This window comes from Eptatretus burgeri, chromosome 2, assembly GCF_056783735.1.
Source record: "Eptatretus burgeri isolate ZD-2024b chromosome 2, Ebu_testis_v1, whole genome shotgun sequence".
Lineage (NCBI taxonomy): Eukaryota > Metazoa > Chordata > Myxini > Myxiniformes > Myxinidae > Eptatretus > Eptatretus burgeri.
The window spans coordinates 2,770,739-2,793,780 of record NC_140962.1 but is presented as its reverse complement, the minus strand read 5'-3'; the positions used below and the strand labels follow the sequence as shown (position 1 = coordinate 2,793,780).

At 43.3% G+C, this 23,042-nt stretch overlaps 1 protein-coding gene across 9 annotated transcripts in view; it reads left to right on the top strand.

Moving 5' to 3' along the window:
* The window catches only part of HORMAD1 (HORMA domain containing 1), a 95,310-nt gene that overhangs the window by 15,599 nt on the left and 56,669 nt on the right, over positions 1-23,042 (top strand). For 7 of the 9 annotated variants that reach the window (XM_085860734.1, XM_085860714.1, XM_085860713.1 and 4 more), the window contains one exon: positions 18,003-18,059. The exons of the other annotated variants lie outside the window; for them this stretch is intronic. In XM_085860734.1, coding sequence (XP_085716860.1) covers positions 18,003-18,059 — 57 coding nt within the window. The remainder of the gene's footprint in view (positions 1-18,002; positions 18,060-23,042) is intronic. 9 annotated transcript variants of the gene reach the window in all.

Below are 23,042 nucleotides of genomic sequence, written 5' to 3'. Positions count from 1 at the left end.
TTACGGCTGCTAAAAATATAATTTGGCAAATAGGCACATTGTTTAACATTCTGAGCATCTCCAGGTTGTGTTTAGTACAACCAATCGCTAATCGCTTGCCAAGCAGGTCAGGTCAGGTATGGAAGCATGCGCCGAAGCAGCGTTTCGCTGCATCCACTTTCTACCGGTATTCCAGGGGCCTCCATCTGACCATCCCCCATGCAGATGCCTGGCCCACCCCCATTTCCTTGAGATGCCAATTAACCTGCTGCAACCATGAGGGACGTGGCCTTCTCCACTCATGAGGCTCCATCGCTGAGAGAATCTGGTAAGCAGGATCGGCATCAGGAAAATGCCCCACATACCCATACAGCCGCTGCTGATGCTCATGGGCTACACAGGTAACAAATCTCATCTGAGTCTCTTTCAGCATCTGCTCATTGGACACAAAGTCTGACCAGCAATAGCCAAGGATTCTCCAAAGAGACCTTATACCAAGGGTGTTAAGACACCATCTCAGATCCCTGGTCAGAGTCCAAGTCTCACATCTGTAGAGAAAGACTGGAAGCAGAAAGGACTTAAAGACTCAGACTTTCATCCTCCTACAAAGGTACCGACAGTACCACACCCCATGATCCAGTGAATCCATGACTCCCCAGGCCTGACCCACATATCTATTGACCTCTGGCTAACAACATGTGGAGACATGAATATCACTGTCAATTGAATCTCTCCATGACCTCAACATTCTCACCAAAAACAGGTACAGGCAAGATAGCAGCATCCAAGATGTCATTGAAAGCCTGGATCTTGGTTTTGACCCACTGGCTCCGACTCCTAATTCAGTGCCTCGAGGGCCCCCATAAGGATATCCAGCGTCTCTGCAAAGATGACTGAATCATCTGTGAAATCAAGGTCAGAAATCTTGACATTGACAAACAATGAATCACAGCTTGATCTCTCTGACATCCTCCCCAGTGTGTAGTCCATATAAGTGCTGAAAAGTGTGGGGGCCAGTACATTCCCCTGATGAACTACATTAACAACTGGAAACAAGTCGAAAATGGAACCACCACACCTCACAGCACTCTTCCTGCCAGAGTATTGTTCAGAAATCAGATTGATCAGTTTTGGTGGCACTCCAAAAAGACCAAGAATCCTCCAGAGGGCATCCTGATTCACTGAATCAAACGCTTTACAGAGATCAACATAAGCTGCAAGCAGTCCCTGCCGAAATTCTCGTCTGTGTTCGGTGAGGATCCGAAGAGCAAGGATATGGTCAATCGTTGACCTCTTTGGTGTCAAACCCGGCTGTTCTGGGAGCTGTTGCTCAATCAGATGGTGGCGAACCCTAACAAGAATTATCTGAGCAAAGACCTTGCCCGGCACTGAGAGCAGCATCACCCTTCAGTAGCTGTTGCAGTCCTGGCGATCACACTTCCCTTTCCAGAGAGGGATAACAAGGCCCATCTTCAAGTTAGTTGGGTGATGCCTGCATTCCAGATAGAGCACAGAACTGCATGAAACGACATGAGTACACCATTTCCAACAGCCTTGAGAATTTCAGCATGGATGCCACAGAACCCTGGAGCTTTACCCCCTTTCGACTGGTTCACAGCGGCCTGTTTCCATAAATGAAGGTAGTTCACAGTTGTTTGGAAGGTGAGCAAAAGGATAGTAACACCCCTGATGTCCAACTCAACAGCTGGTGTGTCAGCCTGGTACACCTGCTCAAAGTAACCAACCCAGTGGGCCTTCACTTCGGACTCCTCTGTCAAGAACCCACCACCCTTCGGTCTAACTGCAGTACACCGAGGGATGGGCTTGGAGGAATGCAATGCACAAATTCCTCTGCAAGCAGGATGAGAATGACTTGACCACAGATGATGCTCTATCCCCTCAAAGAGTCTTCACACATAGGCCTCGTTGTCCACCCTCAGTGCACATCCAATGTTACGCCTCATCTCCATGAATAGCTCAGCTTTGCCATGTAGCCTGGCCCTGCGACTCTGGTCAATGATATCCAGTGTCTCTTGGGAGACAAAGTTCTTCTTCACCTGATGGTGGGTTCCAAGACATCCACCAGCAACATCAAGGATGGTAATCTTGAAGTCACTCCACAGCTTTTTCAGGATTCCCAAAAACATCCAGACCCCCCCCAAATCTCCACTCCGCCTGTTCGCAAACTCCTCAGCTACCCTCTGATCCTTCAGCTGGCCACCGTCCAGCCTAGTCTAGGATGGTACCATTCTCCTTTATTTAAGCTGCAACTTAAGAGTTTCTACAACAAGCCTATGGTTAGTATTGAGGAACTGAGCACTCCAGGAGACCCTGCAGTTCTGAATCATCATCCAGCGACCATCAATGAGCACATGGTCAATCTCCTTTGCCACACCACCAACGTTGGAATACCAAGTCCAGTGATGAGCCTGTGGGCGCTAAAACCATGAACTAGCCACCCTCAGTCCACTACTTCTTGCAATGTCAAGGAACTTAGTGCTATTCTGGTTCATAATTCCAGACCCATGGGGACCAACACAAGTCTCATAGCCATCCTCATCAATGCCAGTCGAGGCATTGAAATCCCCCAAGACTGGAAGAATATCTCACCTGGGGCATCAACCACAGACTCGAGCGCGGTACTTAATTTCAACCATGGAATTCAAAGGAATCTCGTTCTCTTCTCTTCCCCTCCCTTCAGGCTGCCTTCCCCTCCCCCCTCACGCTACCTTCCCTTCTCCTAATACTGCCTCACTCCCCTCATGCTGCCTTCCCTTCTCATGCTACTTTCCTCTACCGTCATGCGGCCTTCCCTTCCCCTCGTGCTTTCCCTTCCCCTCTTGCTACCCTCCTCTCAAACCACGTCTAACACCATACAACTCTTGTGTGGTTGATGAGAGGAAGGGGTGTCAAACGGTGTGAGAATTGGACAAATTAACACTTTTTTCACAGTCGGAACTGCTGCTAAGATCAATTCCGCAGTTTAAATCTGGAAATTTGGCTCAGGTGAAGAGATTCTAGAGCTTATTGCACGTGCGGAATTAAATTTAGGCATGAACATTGGCGTCTCCAGGCATTTATAAGCATTGTGATGTATCCAGCAATTTGTAGGTGTAAAAATGAGCCACCAGCGATGTATGCAGCAATTTGTAGGTCTGAAACTTCATCTTTATTTTGATGATTGAAGGAGGCTTACCTCCTCCCAAAGCCCCTCCCCCCTCAACACCCCATGGACATCTCCAGGCAGTCTCTGGGTGGTGTTTAGTATGACCCGTTTGAACGTGCTGTTTTAATATATCCCATTTCGGTTCAATCCTGTATGACTGCTGGCAAACGGGACTCCCCCCCCCCAACTACCCCCCCACCTCTACTTCCCCTCAACTCCCCATACCAAATCCAATTCAAAATCCCCCACTTCCCCTCAAGTGCCACTACCAAATGCAAGTTAAGAGACCCCCCTCCCTTTCCCTTCAATCCCCTTCCCAAACGCAAGGCCAGAATATCCCTTTCCCTTCCCCACTTCCCCCATTCCCCCTCCTCTTTCCCCCCATCCTCCTCACTCTCCATCCTTCCTCGCACCCCCCTTCCTCACCACCTACTCGCTCCCCCCTTCCTCCTCTCTCTCCCTCCCTTCCTTCCTCTTTCCTTCCCCTTCCTCCTCTTGCTCTATCTCTTTCTCTCCCCATCTTAATATTCTGTCAGCAAAGCGACAGGTTGTATTTGCTGGTGCATTATAAATTTTGTAGTTCGTCAATGACCTCTGGAGTTGTATTTTGTTTATGTTTGCATTGTGAGTATGTAGTGTAAAATAAACACTTCTGTTTACTTGGTAGACACTAAGAATGGTTTGCAGAACAACTCAGAGAAAATTACACTCTCATGTTCTTTCTCTTGAAACTTTCCAAGAAAATGTAAGAATTTTGCATGCACCTCTATTTCACTGACCACTTTAAGTCTTTCATTATGGAATCATTAATGCCACTTGAAAAGGCTCTTGCAATGAAACCACTCAAATTGAGTGAGAAAGGGTCACAATTGCAAGTTTGTAACACTTTTGAACAATGTACTTGGGCAATCCTCTTGCTTGTTTTATTTTGGTTGGCCCAAACATGTGTGGGGAACATACACACACACACACACACACACACACACACACACACACACACACACACACACACACACACACACACACACACACACACACACACACACACACACACACACACACACACACACACACAACTTCCAAGTGAAAAAGAAATTCCACGAATTTCAGAAAATTAATAAAAAATACCAAACTAGAATACCTTGGTTGGATAAGTGTCCACCCCTCCAAGTTCATACTTGGCGGAAGCACCTTTGACAGCAATTACAGCAGTGAGTCTGTTGGGATAGGTATCTCCCAACTTTGCACACCTTGATTGGGCAATATTTGTGCATTCTTCTGTACAAAACTGTTCAAGCTCAGTCAAGTTACGTGGGGACCGTTGATGGACAGCAATCTTCAAGTCATGACACAGATTTTCGATTGGATTTAGGTCAGAGATCTGACTGGGCTACTCAAGGACATTTATCTTTTTGTTCCTTAGCCACTCCAGTGTAGCTTTGGCTGTGTGCTTTGGGTCGTTGTCATGCTGAAAGGTGAACTTCCGTCCCAATTTCAGCTTTCTTGCAGAGCGCAGCAGGTTTTCCTATCAGATTTTTCTGTATTTTGCTCCATCCATTTTCCCTTCTATTCTGACAAGTGCCCCATCCCTGCTGATAAGAAGCACCCCCAAAACATGATGCTGCCACCACCATACTTCACATTGGGGATGGTGTTCTTTGGGTGATGTGCTGTCTTGGGTTTGCACCAAATATAGGGTTTTGCATTTCAGCCAAAAAGTTCCATCTTGGTTTCATCAGACCACAAAACGTTTTGCCACATGGCTTCAGAATATCCGGAGAGATTTTTTGCATACCTCAAAAGGGACTCAAGGTGGGCTTTTTTGAGTAATGGCTTCCTTCTTGCCACCCTACCTTACTTACATGCCAGACTTGTGAAGTACTTGGGATCTTGTTGTCACATGCACAGTGACCAGTCTTTGCCATAAAGGCATGTAGCTCCATCAAAGTTGCTATTGTCTTCTTGGTGGCTTCTGTGATCAGTCTCCTCCTTGCTTGGTCATCCAGTTTGGAGAGACGGCCTGATCTAGTTAGGGTCTTGGTGGTACCATATGACTTCCACTTCCTTATGATTGTCTTGATTATGCTTCAAGGGATATTCAAGGCCGTTGAAATATTTTTTATACCCATCCCATAATCTGTCTTACCACAACTACATCCCGGAGGTTTTTTGAAAGCTCCTTGGTGCTAATGGTTGAGTCTTTGCTGTGAAATGCACTAACCAGCAGAGGAAACCGAAAGGAACAGCTGATTTTATTCTGAAATAATCAGAATCACTACAATTTAACACAGGTGGAGGCCAATTAACTTAGTGTGTGATTTTGAAGGTGATTGTTTACACCAGAGCAAATTTACAATTGATACAAGTCTGGAGACGGTGATGATTCACGAGCAATGTACACGGTTCGCCTTTTTTATTTTTTGACCTTCGAGGGGACGCCATGGGCAAACTGGCGGGAATTGGGAAAAACGTAAATGATGAAAGTTGTAGTACTCGAAGAGCACTACTTGCATACCAACTTTCATTCTAAACAGTTGAAAACCCTAGGAGCTCGATGCCCAGTTTGTTGATTTTTTTGGTCATTTTCTAAGTTCGTGACCTCGTGACCTTGACCTTGGAATGAAAATGAAAAATCGAGCTCCGTGGGGCTATGCAGGTGGCATTGGGCTAACTAAATACCGAAACCCCTACCAGATTCGACAAATCCCCTCGGAGAAGATGTAACTTGAAATCGGCTACCCCCTAAAAACACATGTTTTTTGGGGGTGGCTCCGCCTATAATGGGCGCAGCACGCCCATTCTCATGAAAACACAACTAGATCATGATATAAACCTCCCACCCAAATTTTATCAGGATCGGATCAAAACCCACGGAGCTATGCTTGGGACAGGCAGACACACACCCATAACGAATATAGTGGTCACTTACTGACTCGTGAACCAATTATAAGAGGGGTGAACACTTAACCAGCCAAGATATTCTAGTTTTGTATTTTTTTTAATTTTCTGAAATTCGTGGAATTTGTTTTTCACTTGGAAGTTGTGGGTTACGATTTATAAATAAATGGGGAAAAAGTCTGACTAAAGGCAATTTAATTCCAGACTATAAGGCAACAAAAGGTGAAAATTTTGATTTTGAAAGGGGGTGTAGACTGCATATATATATATATATATATATATATATATATATATACATATATATACATATATTGTAACAGTGGTGTGGCCATTACAGTCCCAGCCCCACTTGTAAAGGGGGGTGGGGGAGGAGAGGGACCCTGGGTCCTGTCCAGCCTGTTGGGCTGAAGCTTGCAAGTTAGCCAAGTGGTATTGTAAGGTGCACAATTTTGTGGGGGAAGGGGGTGGGGGGCAAAAGCACCCTTAAATGGTAGGTGGTTGTGCCCCTTTTATGCTATCGGGCCAGTTTCCCAAATGCAGGAGTCCCATCCTGTGGCATGAGTTCAACGGTGACAATGGTTTCCTTATTCAAGATTTAATGAAATAACGATTCACAAGTAGCATAAACAAAATAAATACAAATAACACTTTGCTGAAATGATTTTTCCCCTATTTCTTCCAGCATAATCTAAGAAAAAGGATGTATGATATGGGGGGTTGTCTGAAACATTAATTTGATTGGGAAGAAGGTGGCGCTGAACGGCGGCAGCCTGCGAAAACTTTGTTACTATCCTCGGGTGGCTTGATCACTTTCGTAAGCGCTATAAACTGCACAATATCAAAATGACCCGAGAGGCTGCAATTTCTGATGTTGATGCTGCTGAATGATACCCAGTGGAGCTGAAAAAGATTAAGGAGGGTGGATACTCGGGGCGCGGTAATTTGGTCACAGGAAATTTGGTCACGGGAAACTTGGTCACGGCAAAACGGTCACTAGGTAATTTGGTCATGGTAAAACGGTCACAAGGTAATTTGGTCACAGTAATTCGGTCACGAGGTAATTTAGTCACGGTAATTCGGTCACAAGGTAATTCGGTCACAAGGTAATTCGGTCACAAGGTAATTTGGTCATGGTATTATTATTATTATTTATTATTCACTGCATTTAAGGCCAGTAAGGCCCAAAAGCAGTAATAATCATTTTCATTTCATGGCCGACGAATCTTGTTGGCATAATGACGTATTGACCAAGTTTACTGACTTCGATAATGGAATCGATTCTGTCTCTCTCAACTTTTAAATTCCGATTCCATTATAGTAGTCAGTAAACTTGGTCAATACGTCATTATGCCAACAAGATTCGCCGGCCATGAAATGAAAATGTTTATTACTGCTCTTGGGCCTTACTGGCTTTAAATGCAGTGAATAATAAATAATAATAATAATACTGTGACTAAATTACCTTGTGACCGAATTACCGTGACCGAATTACCGTGACCAAATTACCTCGTGACCGAATTACCGTGACCAAAGTACCTCGTGACCGAATTACTCTGACCAAATTACCGCGCCCGTTTCCCTGATGTCCCCAGCATAAGGAAAGATATTGTATCATTGGCAACTAAGGCAGGGGTTGAAGGTGTTGATGAGGAAGGTGTAGAGGAGGTTCTTATGTCATCTTACCATTGAAGATATACAGGGGTTAACAAGGTTGGAAGAGGCTGAAGACGAGTCTGACGAAGAACTCGAAGAAACCAAGTCACTTACATTGTCTGTGCTGAGGGATATTTTCCAGAAGGTTGATGACCTAATTGCCCTTTGCCAGGACAATTCAGAATGGAAAGAAGCATCATAGTTTCCCGTGGCTTTCAGGAAAATGTACGCTGCTATCGTGCTTTATATGAGGAGAAATTGAAAAGCTGTCAACAGTTCACTATCAGCAGCTACTTCAAGTCATTGACATCTGCTTCCTCTGCTGATGAACCCATGCCAAGCCCATCAACTGAATCACCACCACCACCAGTCATCATTCCATCCTCTCCACCCTCCCCTCTGCCATCCTCCTCTCCACCACCCTTCCCTACCATGACCGTAACCTCTCCTCTGCTACCATCAGCTGATGAACCGATCTTCGCCGACTCCCAGTAACCATTTCCTCCACTACCTCCCGCCACCTTCTCGTATGGAAACTTGGACTAAAGATCGTTTTGGTAAGTGTACCAACTAAATTAACTTTATTATTGTATTACTGTCTTATTATTAGGGAAATAATAATATTATAATGTCACTTGTAACTAAAACCATCGTTATACCATCCTTATACCACTGAAAAATTACGGTTAGGAAACAAAGTGCAATTTTTCCCATAAGAAACGATGGAAAACGAGTTTCTGCATAATGAAGGTTCACATAACGAAGGGTTATAAAGGTATGTAACCCCTTTGTTAAGCAGGGGATACCTGTACACAACAAACTGCGAGAAGTTTAGAATATGTATTAACCCCATATCTGCTACAATTCAAAATAACCACTGAGGAAGAACTTAATAATTGTCAATAAAATACACCAGAAAGCTTTTCATTCCAATTCCTCAACAGCAGACAGGAAAAAAGTAATTAAGCCTCCTACATGCCCCCAAATAATAAGGTAATTTCCCCTCCCAGGTGACCAGAATACACCCTCCCAAACAGTAAGGAAATGAAGTATAAAGCAATGCTATATGACAGAAGTCCCATGAAGACTGATATTGAATTTCAGCTAAATTACTTATATCAGTCCTCGAAAATATTTTGACATATGCTGTCTTGGCTATGACATCCTCAACCTTCAGTACATGGTAATCTCAGTCGTCTGCAGCTGCAATACATACTGAGGCAGCTGTTGGTACATACACATGTCACGATCCCCAAATATGCTTTAGGAATCCGAGGCACCAGCTTCTCATCTTTTTGGGTCCAGCCCAAGGATGTAACACACTGGAAATATGCATGGAGAGAGTGGGATTGGTTCCAGACACCTGCTTGGTTGTACGCACACACAATTTGAAATCATGCTGCATCAGAAATTTGAGGTAGAGTTTCTTGAGACCACCCCTTGCAGAATAACTTGACATGTGCCTCGTTGCAACTGTCCACATCTGGTACTCCATACGCTTTACAGATGAAAACTTCAGATGATTTGATGACGTCATCAGTAATTTCACCTTTGCCTAAAATGTCCAACAGGTCATGATGTTCCGTGAATACTGACCAAGCAGTCGACTTGCTGTGACCAAAGAAATGAGACACACTGTCATGCACCGTTAAGAAATGAAAGCCATGTATCACGTCAACTCGAGGTGCTGTCAAGTGCTTTTGAACATCATGCACTGGAATAAAGTTGGGGTTCTTGGCAGTGCGAGATTTCATCCACATATATGAACATGGCATTTTGTCCAAATAGGCCAGCAATAGCACCAGTTCATCAGTGTCACGCACTGACATGACTGTCGAGTCCACATTGGCATGAAGGCAGTGGAGTACAAGATAGCTATCAGCCTCCTCGTGATCCACTTCAAGTGCTGTTACATCAAGCTCTAGGTCTGAAATCTTCACCGTTTTAGGTTATGCAAATCCTCCAGAGAAAACATCAATTTTGTTTGTAGGGGCTGTATTCAATAAGGTGATCCGATAGAAACAAGGCAAGATCTTCTTTGTTTTCTTCCAGTGCCATAAAGTTTGACCAGTTTGCTGGTACCTACTGAGACATTCCACATGATGTCTCACAGGTTGTAAGCCGTGTTAGCGTTTCACTCTTGTGCCCGCTTTGATGTAGTCGTTCCATGGGGGCATGCTTTGTGAGAAGTAAAGAGTGATATGGAAACGACAAAGAGAATGACTTAACTGATTCTCGAGTTAGGATGTTCATACACTTACATTGCTTGGTACTACCTGGTAAAAATGACACGCAAAGTAAGCACAAAATATAATAGACAAAATAATTATTCTGAGCGAGTGGGGTGTTTTGGAACCCAAGATAAATTTTTTTTTTATACACATTTAAAAAAATGAATCGTTAATCAAAATGTGCCTACTTTTCGGACAGTATTAAATCCTCCAATATTGAACACACACAAGTACTGTGCACACTACACGTTTATTTGACCTTTACTATATCATATTGTGTTATTTTCATCAATCTTTGAACCAATATATCCTTCTTTCGAACACAATATACATTTTTCCACACATAAACATCGTAATATTTGATAGGAAATTGAAATATGCGATGGCTGAAAGGAAATAACAACAGATAGTCATTTTGCTTACGTGTCATCGGACTAGTCATCGAGCTCGTCATCAGCGTGTGAGTTGCCAGTTTTTGTTCGCTCATTGCAGCAGTCGTCACTCCCGTTGCAGCTGCAGAACATGAAGCAGGCGAGTTGGGCCACAACACATCCACATCTGGCTGTTGAGCATGTCGTGTTTGACGAACATCCACATTTGATGATTTGCAGAACTTCAACAGGAACAGGTGGCACCTTGTCTGCCACTGTCACTGGAACCAACCCCTGACCAGATTCATCCTTCGACCAGCCATACCGAACAGGATCCAGACTGGGTGGGTCAGGGGACAAAGCAGACTTCCAGATGATCATCTGGTAATGTGCCTTGTGTACATGCTGAAGGAACGACTCAGTTGTTGGGGGAAGCGTCTTCACTTTAGGTGCAGCTGTAATCTTCTTGTTTGACATCTTGGAGGACCATACATCATAACGAATGGCTGACATATTGCTTGTTGGTTTGGATCCATAACAAGCACCAATGAACCTTGTGGCCTCGGAAACAACTTCATTCATCTCTGCTTCAGGATCTCCAAGACTTGGTAACAGATAACCGAGTCACATCTGTTTCAGCGCTGTTGCCTTACCTATGCATATATGAAACCGTGTCACAGCCGGTCATCGCATGTATTGCAAGGAGTTGCTCTGAATTTCCTCCCTGTTGCTGTGATGTCGCCTTGATGTCCAAAATTTGTCGACCAGCAATGGGACTCACCATCATTACTTCACATGTGAGTTTCTGTTGATGGTAGAAATGGACGAGCAACACGAAGACGCCATTGTTGTCACACACAACTGATAGGCTTTTCATTCTAGTTGACGCCAACTGTATCATCTGCTGAGCTATCACGACATCAGCTTCCTCAGGTGTTGTTCTGAGCCCTTGTCTCATCCTCTTAGTACCGCTGCTTATTTCTATGGGGACTGGCTCTTTGGCAGTGATGACGAGTTTCAGTGTGTTCCTTGGTAGTTCTGTGACCTTCTTCGACAAGTCTTCACACAAGATGTCAATGAGCTGGACCTTGTTTGCTGTTACTGTTAGCGTCACTGTCTGTGGTGGCAGTGGTGTTTCTGGTGAAAGCTGGTGTCGCCTACTTGCATCCTTGCCAGCACGGCTTAGCCTTGCTACGTTTTTGACACTTTCGTCATATTACCGGTCAAAAATCAAATGGACTTCAGTCATCAGCAGTCGGTTGATAATGTTCTTGGAGAAGTTGTTGGCAAAGTCTTGTACTGTTCCACTGGCTGGCCACTGTACAACCAATAGTAGTGCACAACCATCAATGATTGTTACCTGTGGACTACATACTAGTCTACTCGATCGTTCAACTTGTAGTTTTTTCTCGAGTGGATTTTGTTGTCGTAATCCTCATGTTACCATAATCTTAAAACATTGAGGAAGGGACTGGTGACAGTTCATATGACAGTACATCCTTCACGTCTATTTCCCTGGACTGTTGGAGGCACATCACCCTTGTGTATATGAACTCAGTGTCATAGACAAGCAAACCATCCACTTAACTTTTATGTGCTTCTTGCTCACAGCCATCGTAACAACTTTGTTCGGAATAATACTGTGGAACCCTTCTGGCCAAGTAGATTCATATTCCTGCATCTGCTTGTTGCCAATGATAAGTGATTCTGCTACATTCACTTTATCGGAGGTGATCTGTCCTGTCACGATATTGACAAGACAATCAGGGTGGCTCTCAGGTTTCAGTAGATCAATCAAAGCGCTCAACTTGGTTTGGATTTTACATCTGTCCTCAGCATATTTGGCTATTCTGCGTGGATTCTCTCACTTTATCGGAGGTGATCTGTCCTGTCACGATATTGACAAGACAATCAGGGTGGCTCTCAGGTTTCAGTAGATCAATCGAAGCGCTCAACTTGGTTTGGATTTTACATCTGTCCTCAGCATATTTGGCTATTCTGCGTGGATTCTCTTCTTTGTGGCTCGTCATAACATCCTGACCTCCCTGTTCTGTCATCAGCGACAAGCCTTTCAGCATGTGCTGCAGATGTGCAGGCTCAGTGCCCATCTCGTCACATAACTTCTGTGACATAAGAGTGCAGTGTTAGGTTCATCAGCTAGTCTATGCTCTAGTTGTACATGCAACCCATCACCACGGATTTTGCTACTGTCTATGATAGTACGCAGGCGCTGGGGCTTGGCAGAGATAGGATTTTCTTTTGGTTTTCCACAGTTGAAGAGACACCCCTCTGCTTCATTGGATGCCATGTTTCAAGTCAGTCTGGAATAAGAAAGAGACAGAATAATAAATATATGATATGGTCAAAACAACAAATGGTTCAAAATTATCATATATAAACAATTGCATTTTATGTTACAGGAGTATACATTCATGTTTATTTCAATGTGTCTGTAATCTATGTATTTTCACCAATTGTCATCATAGGTGTACCATGAATTAAGCATCTGAAATATATATGGAAAGTAAATATATATATATATATATATATATATATATATATATATATATATATATATATATATATATATATATATATATATATATATATACACAAGTTGTTTATTATCTACTGGCGCATATTCTAAGTTAAACCGATATTATTTGCTATTCACAACAAAATGTGATATAAAGTGCATTATTCTGCCCCTGGATGATTTTATCAGAAATTTCTATGTAATATATGGTAACAGGCTGTAAATAGTCTTGCTAATTTGGACAAAGGTACTACTAGTTCATAAAAATATATTTTAGACGAGTCAACAAAATGTCGATAATCGCTCGAAAAAGTTCCCTTTTTCAAATGGCAATAAAAAAAATTCCCCAAAGGTGCCAAAGTGGCACCCTCTTGTTTTGAGATCAGTATACATATGAGTTACAGAGATTGCAATAAAACATTGTATATACTGCAAAACACGGTCAGTCAGGATTCCACTGGACTAATTGTAAAATCGCCAGAATTTCAGCACATCTGAAAACCCACTCTATGCTTCAGCACCTAATAGACATTTTACCATGTATTTATGGCCAATGCTGTACGGAATATCTTATTATCATGACTAAACGATGTTTTATGGTACATTTTTATTGACGATATCAAAACACTAGTACATGAGTCAAGTGAATGTGCTGAAAAACGGCCATTATTTTGAGTCGGCCATTAAAGGGGTTAAAAGTTCAAAATCGAGTCTGGCAAACACTTGATTCAGATTAAGCATACCAAAACATGATGAGTAAGAATGAGTGCCCGTCATTAACATGAAATGCTTCCATTGTTCATTTTTTTCTTCCAAATTTGACCATGTCTACTATACATTGACACATTTAGACATCTATCTAAGGGAAGGGAGGGGCGGCGTTGAAAATAACAAATACAAGGAGCTGTTACTCTGTAGATCCCCACCTTTTGGATGGTACGAGGAATAGATCTGTGTAATATGAAAGCTAAATGTTGAATGGTTTTTGAAATATCGTGTATACCAGCCAAGTTACCGTGATGGTTGTCATGGCAACATGATTCAGCCAATCACAGCGGTGATATAATCAGGTTGAGATCATGTCATGAGGAATAGATATCTGCAATATGAAATCTAAATGTTTTGCAGTCTTTGAAATATCATGCACAAAAAAGTACGTGGACAGATGATCGGTCATTTGGTCGGACGGAGCTCATTTGAATGTCCCCCATCTCCGACCTTATCGGAGGGGCAGGGGACAAAAACAGCAAGCAAAATATGGCAACTCCTGGACAGCAAAAAAAGGATTTTGGTTCAGGTCTGGTTGGCTTTCAGTTTCAAGGTCTCTTCTTGGCTGTAAGGCAGGGGGCTGGCAATTCCATCCCTCAGCACTCCCCAGCTCCAGGCACGTCTGGGAGTGTCACCAAGGCCCATCTGATCTCTTCAATACAGGAGTTTTTAAATGTCTCGGGAACGCCCAACTATGCCTTTTGCGTGCGCACTGCATTCATTTTCATTGACTTATTTCTGCTTTGAGTCTGCTGTTACTCGGGTGAAATTATATCGTCTTTTTAACTCAATTTGCAGTAAGTATTCAAACAAAAGAGTCAAACTGAGGGTGAAAGAAAATTTCAAAATGGTTAACCACAATTGTATTCCTTGATGCAATTCTGCCTCACGGAAATATGATAAATATGAGAAATATCTGTGGATGCGAGTTGTTGCGGCTGCAAGTACAATTTATATGAAGCATTTTGAAAATATCCTCATTTTAAAGGTTGATTTTAAACAACACGTTCATTCACAAGCCCCAGCTATGACCTTCCCATGCTGTTAAGCTGCACCAAAACTAGAGACGGTGTCTCTCTCAGGGAAGTCTGCATGGTTTATCTGGCTCTCACGTAACTGTAGCTGGTACTAGCTTTGTGTATTTTCACATTGTGAAGATGTCCTTTCTCTAAGAGTTGGGAGCCATTACTCGGTGGGAAATGCCACACAGCATCGTCTTTCCAATTGCATACATCCATTAAATAAATCACCAAGCTTGGCATGTTAACAGCAGGCACTCTTGCAAGGTTCACAGTCCATTCACTGGCAGCTATAGTCGAGGGTTCGTGTAGCGCGTGTTCGTCCACAGTTCTACAGAGCTTATACTACTCTATGTCATCAGTAATGTGCACTACGGGCAGCTGCCGGGTCTCAGCCCTGTCGGTAAGCTGGGAGAGTTCTCTAACTCGTTCATTTTGCACAAGCACACCCTTTTCTCTCAGGTATTTTTTTTCAAAGTCTTTTCGGAGCTCGGTGAGCCGTAGTGACTAGCAAAACTGATGATAAATCACGGCGTTGAAGAAAGATGTCGAAGACTAATTCACACAATACATTTGATATGGATAGGTCTATATATGAATCGTCCCATCAAACACACGGTATATTATGCCCCGATCGTCATTCTTACTAAGGGGTAATGCGCGTGCATGTCGATGCAATGTGGGGTGATCGGCTTATTTTGAAAGTCAATTCCATATTGCCAGATTGCTTCACATGGGTTTCCTTCAAACAATTTGCCTTCTCCTCCTAGAATGCAAATCTGACTGAAGGCAACTTCAAATAATTCCACAAAGCTTGGAACAAGTGTGTGTCTACTCTCAGGAAAGCCAGAAACTAACATCTGGCCAACCTCAAGGCTGAACTCTCAAACCTGTCTCCTTCTTCAAAGACCTGGTGGTGCCTTGCTAAGTCTGACACTGGAGTATGCTCCTCCTCAATCCCTTCCCTCACTCCAGGTGACTGTTCGTGAGAAGGGCGAAGCCTCAATTCTTTGTTTGCTTCCAAATATTGTGTACCCAACCACTCACCCCCTAAACCTACCCAACTGCTCCTGGTTATTCACTCCCTAATCTACTCTACCCTCTCATTCTCAACTGGTCCTGGATACTGTCTTTTCCATTTGAGAAGGTGGAGAGCTTTCTGCCCAACCGTGACTGATTCTGTGACAGGCCCAGATGATATTAGTGTATGTGTCCTAAAAATCTGCTCTGCTGCTCTTGCTCATCCTCTTTCTGTTCTGTTAACTCAATTATTCTCGATGTGACAGTTTCTGTCTGCCTGGTATTTAGCCAACATCACTGCAATACGCAAATATGGTGCAAAAATGGATCCTCTTAACTACTGCACCAATAGCTTGCTTCCAATTATAAGCTCGGTCATGAAATCTATGATTTGAGTTCACATAGAATCCTTCCTTTTATCCAACCGCCTCATCTCAGATTACCAATTCGGATTCAGACAGTCTGGCACCCCACCTTGCTCACCAAAATCTCTGCCCTTGGCATCCAAGGCCACCTCCTATATCTTGAGCAATTTCAATGTGTTTTGGGGGGCGAGTGGTGGGGGAGAGGATGTAGGGCTTGTAAGCTCTCTTCCTACTTTTGTGGGTGTGGGATGGAAGGGATTTATTTTGCGTGCATGACCTACTACTCGGTACCCTGAGCACTTGTGTGAAATTTGAGGGAAATTTGATAAGTAATTTTCGATTCTATATGCTTCTGACACATATAGAGAGAATTGCCGAATTTGGGTAAGATATTTTAAAGACGTTGATGTTTCTGAAGTTCAGAAATCACTGTATTTCTCAGAAAAAAAACCCAAGACACCTGATTGAGCTATGTCTGTTTAAAGTACTCGAAAATACCCATTCCTTCTGGGAAAATGACTTGGTGAAGAAAGAGAGGGGGTGGGGGGTTGCATCATGACCTGACCCTGGGTACCCCCAGAATGTACTTGTATGGAAAATTTGGTGGAGATTGGCCAAGCCGTGTTTCCTTCTACGATTTTCAGACCTACACAAATACAGGGAATTTCCTTATTTTATGTAGTAGCATTTCAAATGTCAATATTTTAAAGGATAGTCTTGAACATGGTGGTGGAAACAAATGAAATAAAACAGTATGCAGTAGTTAAGACCGAAAACAGAAACATTTTCAAGATGTAAAAAATTGACTTTCTTAGCTAAAGTAAATAAAGGGTGAACCTGAAATTTCTAGTGCCTGTTGTTTCACAAACATGGCTTTTCCCCAACATCTTACACCTGCTGCAGAACATGTCTTGACCATCAAATTCTCACCATGGAAATACTTTGCGCCTTACTTGGCAGAATATTCTCACCTGGTCCTTCTCATGCAAGTCATTGCAGTGCATGACACTTTACATTGTTGGGAGCACTGCTCGTCATCAAATCTTTATCAGTCTGTCCAAACTGACAGATACATCGGGAGATAAACTGGCCTCACATTGGTCGTCCATTGGTTCAATATCAGAATTTTTATCAGGACTAAGTGGAGGTGGGTTACTGGAAACTTTCTGGAGGAAAAAAATATCGGTTTTTGCCTGGGTTGTTCCATCGTACAGCAAATTGCTGTGATTTCTTTTTTCTCCAGAGTCAAAAGCTTATGGAAGAGTTTCAATACAAATCACAAACACATGCAAATGAATACAGGAGACTTGCCAGACTTTTACTTCAGACAAACATTCAGACCCAACTTGGGAGAAGTGATGTAACTGCCCAGCACACTGGGTGTGGACAGACATCACTTTTCTCCCCTCTCTCACTGGGCAATTTCAGAAGAATTTTATCCTCCCCATGGTTCTCAACCTACATGTTTATCCATGCTTATTTATTTATTTATTTATTTATTTATTTATTCATATGCAGCTTGTGGCTGCTTGGCTGCCTCATTTTCTGGGGGCGTAGCAATGCTGCTGATGCAGTGCCCCCTGTTACCAGTAAGCTAGAAATCATTTTGCCGATCTCAGAAGCCGACAGGCTGAATCGACCCTCCTGCTGTTAATTCAACAACACAACAGGGGCTTGATCTCAAGACCCTAAGATCTTAAGCCAGCCACCTTAACCATTAAGAAGATTAATCCATGCTCACTTGGCCTTTTGTCCATGCTCTAATATTTCAAATGCTGAATTCCAAGGAAGGAAGTAGCATGTATGAGCTTCAGTCTTTGGTATGGCTTGGTTAGGGTTGGAATCGACCAACCTCCCAGACTCAGAGTGGACGGCTCAACCCATTATGGAACAATGTGAAATTTGCCGCTTCATACAGTAGTTCCCGTTTTGATTGGTACTAGCATGTGGCTCATTCTTTTATTATTAACTATTATCCACCCCCACTATTTCACAGGGTTATTTTGATGCCACCATTTTCCCAGCCGGGAATCGCCTTCCACATTTTGACAAGGTACGGTGATGAAATCAGTCTGAAGCCCTTACCCAAATGCCATTTTGAACTGATTGTATAAGACTGATGTTCACCGAAGCCTTAAAAACGCAACAGTTACTGACTTTGTGGCATTCTTATGGAGGTTAAAGAAAAATTACACTTTTACACAATTTTTCGATATCTCAAAAGTTTTATCGTGTTTGTTGGAATTGATTATGTTGCAGTCGGGTAAGATTGAATGTTAAGAATCAGGAAAGAATCGAGTAAGATTGAATTTTCTTTTTCTCACACATAATTTTCGTTTTTGGCAGGCTCCTTATAAAAAAAAATGATGCCTCATTATAAAATAGGCCATCTCAAAAACTGGCAAGATGTGTTGCTAGCTAAAAGGCAACTGTTGACACAGCCTGGCATCCTGTTCTGCATGTCAACTTTGCTGCCTGCAGCATACAAGTCTGACATCATTCCTAGATTTCTGACTCCTTCCACTCACGCAGTTAATATATTGCTATCAATGGAACACTCTCTTATACTCTCCTTTCCCAATGGAGACTGAAGTGTCCCAAGGCAGTGTCAGGCATATTTTTATTCCTCATCAACATAAATGAGATCTCTTGATGCTCTAGAAATCCTCTCTTCCTTTTTTACAAATGACTCAATCTGTCGTACAGTACCACCATCCATCTGTCAGGCAGACACCAGCTTCATCGCTCTCTGCTCATCTGGAATTGATTATGTTGCAACCTATGGTCAGATTCTGTGAGAGAGCAATAAAACACAGTACCACAGTTCATGCAATTTATATTTTTTCATGATTGGTACATGATCACAGGCAACAAAAAAATTCATGGCTTGTTGTCTAGGATTTCCTTATAATTATCAGTTACCTTGTGTACTGTACATTTATTGTTTTTGCAGGCATGACTTGACATGCATGACATGACATGCATGATAGTATGCAGGCCACTCAGTGTACAATGTAACTTCGACCGACTATGATGGGAGATACAACTTATACTGGACATAACAACCAGATTTGTTACCACCTATGAAACCCTCATACAGTACTTTAAAGCAATTAACTACAGTAATCTTGCTGTGTCCATACCTGTGGGAGAACAATGAAACAAATGAACACCGGAGATGATCTCATGTTTACTCTAAGATGTCAGCGACAGCAGCCATGCTGAGCTACATGATTGACCAGTCGGCTTACATTTTACACATAAGAGTGTTTTACAAGTCAGAGTCGTTCCTCTTTGGCTGCACAGCAGACAAAATTAAGATTTATAATAGAAACAGAATATAAATATAAATTGATGGCCTTACATTTAGATAATGGTCGAACAAATGCAACTTGTCCAAAAATCATGTAAAATCTCAGTATCACCCTGCCACTCCGGAAGAATCGAAAAACAACCGCAACTCGATTTCTATGGTCAGCCACGAGTAAAGGTTCAATATCCTCAATTTCTTAACCTCATGATCATCCAAGACTTCTGGGCCAGCCATAAGACTTCGCCTCTAAAGGGGCTATCACACCTTGACGATTTAGCCAGCGTATGCCGATTTATGAAAAATTTGTCTAAAACGCTGGCACACGTCCAATACGTTATGGGTACGTTATGTGTACGTTAGTTGCACGCTTAAAAACACTACCATAGGTCGTATTACTCTGGTTTAAAACATTGTACTTTTTGGTTGTCCAAAAAATTTTGCATGCTTGAAATTTTACGTCGTACTCGGCGTTTGGCTTACACGTTCCGCTACGCTGGCCATAAGTTGTAGGCACGTTATGCGATCGTTGACACACGTTAATTGTATGTTACTCATAAGTCGAAACACGTAGAGGTAACATTCGCGTACCCAAAACTTATTTCAAACCGATGAGTAACGTTTTGTAAGCACGCTACACGAACGTTGTTCACACTTCGCAACACGCTACTTGAAAGTTCCTCATACGTCAAAGTAATGTTTAAGGCCCAGTCACACCTTGACCTTTTAGCCAGCAATGGCAACATATTAAAATGTATGTAAAACGCTGGCTTACATTGAACTTTTGATGTTTTTTTTTTAAAGATTCGGACGTATTCATAACGACTTGGTCTTATGCATAACGTATTAGTAACGGACACAGAACGTTTCGTTGTGTTATAGATAACTTATACCAACGAATGCCGAACCTGTTGTTGGCCTTCACAACCTATGCCCAACGATAGTCTAACTTATGCATAGCCGGCTGCACGTATCGCCGAAGATGACGTGGCGTAGGTTATGAAAAGGCTGCCGCACAACGATTCAAATCATAACCGCCGCAGAAATGGAAGTGTCAACATCGCAGTCACACCTTGGTGATCTTGCCAGCGTATGCCGACCTCTGAAAAATGCGTCTAAAACGCTGGCGCACGTCGAATATGGTATGGGTAAGTTTGGTATGCGTGAATAGAACGCTAAAGTACGCTATCATACGTCGTAGTAAGTGGAGTACGTCTTGTAATTTTGAACATGTTGAAAATTTTACGACGTACTTGCCGTATGACACACGCTCCGCATGCGATGGGAATAAGGTGTACGCACGATATGCGATCGTTGACACACATCGACACACGTTACTTGTAAGGTGCTCATAAGTCGAAACACATCAAGCTAATGGTTTGCGTCAGTGTTCCAGACTCCCGGTTTTTTTTTTCTTCGGTATGACAGTGTTCAGTGTACAGTGCGGTTATGATTTAAATCGTTGAGCGGCAGCCTATTGATTATATTATATTATAACCGCACTAGAAATCGAAGTGTCAAAATTACCATAATACCGAAGGAAGGAAGAAAAAAAAAAAACCAGGGAGTCTGGAACAATGACGCTAACCATTACCTTGATGTGTTTCGACTTATGAGCACCTTACAAGTAACGTGTGTCGATGTGTGTCACCGATCGCGTAACGTGAGTACAACACGTAACTCATAGGTTAGAAATAAGTTTCGGGTATGCTAAACATTACCTCGACGTGTATCGACTTATGAGTAACTCACAAGTAACGTGTGTCGATGTGTGTCAACGATCGCGTGACGTGCCTACAACTTATGGCCAGTGTTATGCGGAACGTTTGAGTCATACGCTGGCATAAGTCTTAAAATTTCAAACATGGAAAATTTGAGGACAAACGAAAAGTACAACGTTTAAAGCCAGCGTACAACGACGCATGGCAGTTTTTTTCAGCGTGCTCTCAATGTTATCAAAACTTACCCATAACGTATTCGACGTGTACCAGCGTTTTAGACAAATTTTCCAAAAATCGGCATTAGCTGGCTAAAACGTCAAGGTGTGACTGGGCCTTTAGGGTACCCGTGACTTATTTATAACCTATGAATAATGTGCTTGGAAATTATTACGCTATGCATACGCTACACTATCGTTGGGCATAGGTTGTGGATGACTAAAACACGATAAACAATCGTTGGTATACCTTATCTATAAGTTATCGAAGCGTTCTGTGTTCATTACTAGTACATTTCAAGTCAGGTCAGGTTCGATCTGTGACCTGCTACAGGTACCATGTAAACCTGTACTAACCTGTTCCATGGTCGGGTTGTCGGCGACTAAACCGTCTCCCCCACCAGGTTTTCTGGTGAGGAGGGTGTTTGGATATGGACACCCAGCAGGATTAAAAACAAAACCTGTCAAAGGGCGGAGGAGCTCCTTGTGAGCCAACGGCCATCCATATCTAGTGCCCAACTGTGTCTGCGGACGTCCTCCTGCAGTTGGGTTACTTCTTATTAGGAGGTTGGTGGCAGGATTTGCACTCCGGCCACCGTAAAACACTTCATTCCGCAAAACGCAAAAACGCAAAAAAATCTGAAAACCCACTCCGTGGGAGTACCTCCTGTGCAGCTTCCCTTCGCAGGGCAGCTCACCGGATGACGGGATTGGGGCAAAGCCTTCGGGACCCCCAATCTTTGATGATAGGAGGGAAACCACGGGGTAACATCCCTGGGTCAGATTGCGGGAGAGTGTGTCGGAGTGGTGCTGAGGTGTCGTCCACCAGATGGCGGTCTCCTTGGGTTAACCTGAGGCGGTCCCTTCGGGTGGGTGCCTGGAATGTCCTATCCCTAAGAGAGGATGTTCACCTGTCTCTGTTATCATCTGAGCTCAAGCGTTTGGACATCGGGATTGCAGCTCTCTCTGAGGTTCGGAGATCGGATTGCGGCGAGATAATGGTGGGTGGTTACACCTACTATTGGTCTGGTCGCTCTGATGGTTACCATACCCAAGGAGTTGCTGTAGCTGTGTCCAATAAGCTGACCCCAATGATAATTGAGGTAGCACTGGTCAACGAGCGTATTATGAGATTAAGGATTCGTCACTCCTTAGGTGTCATTTCCCTGGTCTCTGTTTATGCTCCGACTGAGGCGAGTGATCTCACCGTGAAGGATTCATTCTACGCCACACTCGAGTCTGTGGTTGATCAGTGCCCCAGACGAGATACACTTCTAGTCTTGGGGGATTTCAATGCATCGACTGGAACTGATAGGGATGGTTATGAGGTGTGTGTTGGTCCCCATGGGTCAGGAACTATGAACCAGAATAGCACTAAGTTCCTTGACTTTGCAAGAAGTCATGGACTTAGGGTGGCCGGTTCATGGTTTCAGCGCCCACAAGCTCATCGCTGGACTTGGTATTCCAACGCTGGCGGTGTGGCAAAGGAGATTGACCATGTCCTCATTGATGGTCGTTGGAGGATGATCCAGAACTGCAGGGTCTACCGGAGTGCTCAGTTCCTCAATACTGACCACAGGCTTGTTGTAGCAACTCTAAAGCTGCACCTTAAATCCTGGAGAATGGTACCATCCCAGCCTAGGCTGGATGTTGCCAAGCTCAGGGATGAGAGAGTAGCTGAGGAGTTTGCGAACAGGATGAGTGGACACTTGGGGGGTCTGGGTGCTTTGGGGGGTCCTGAAGAGTTATGGAGCGCCTTCAAGACCACCGTCCTTGATGTTGCCGGTGGA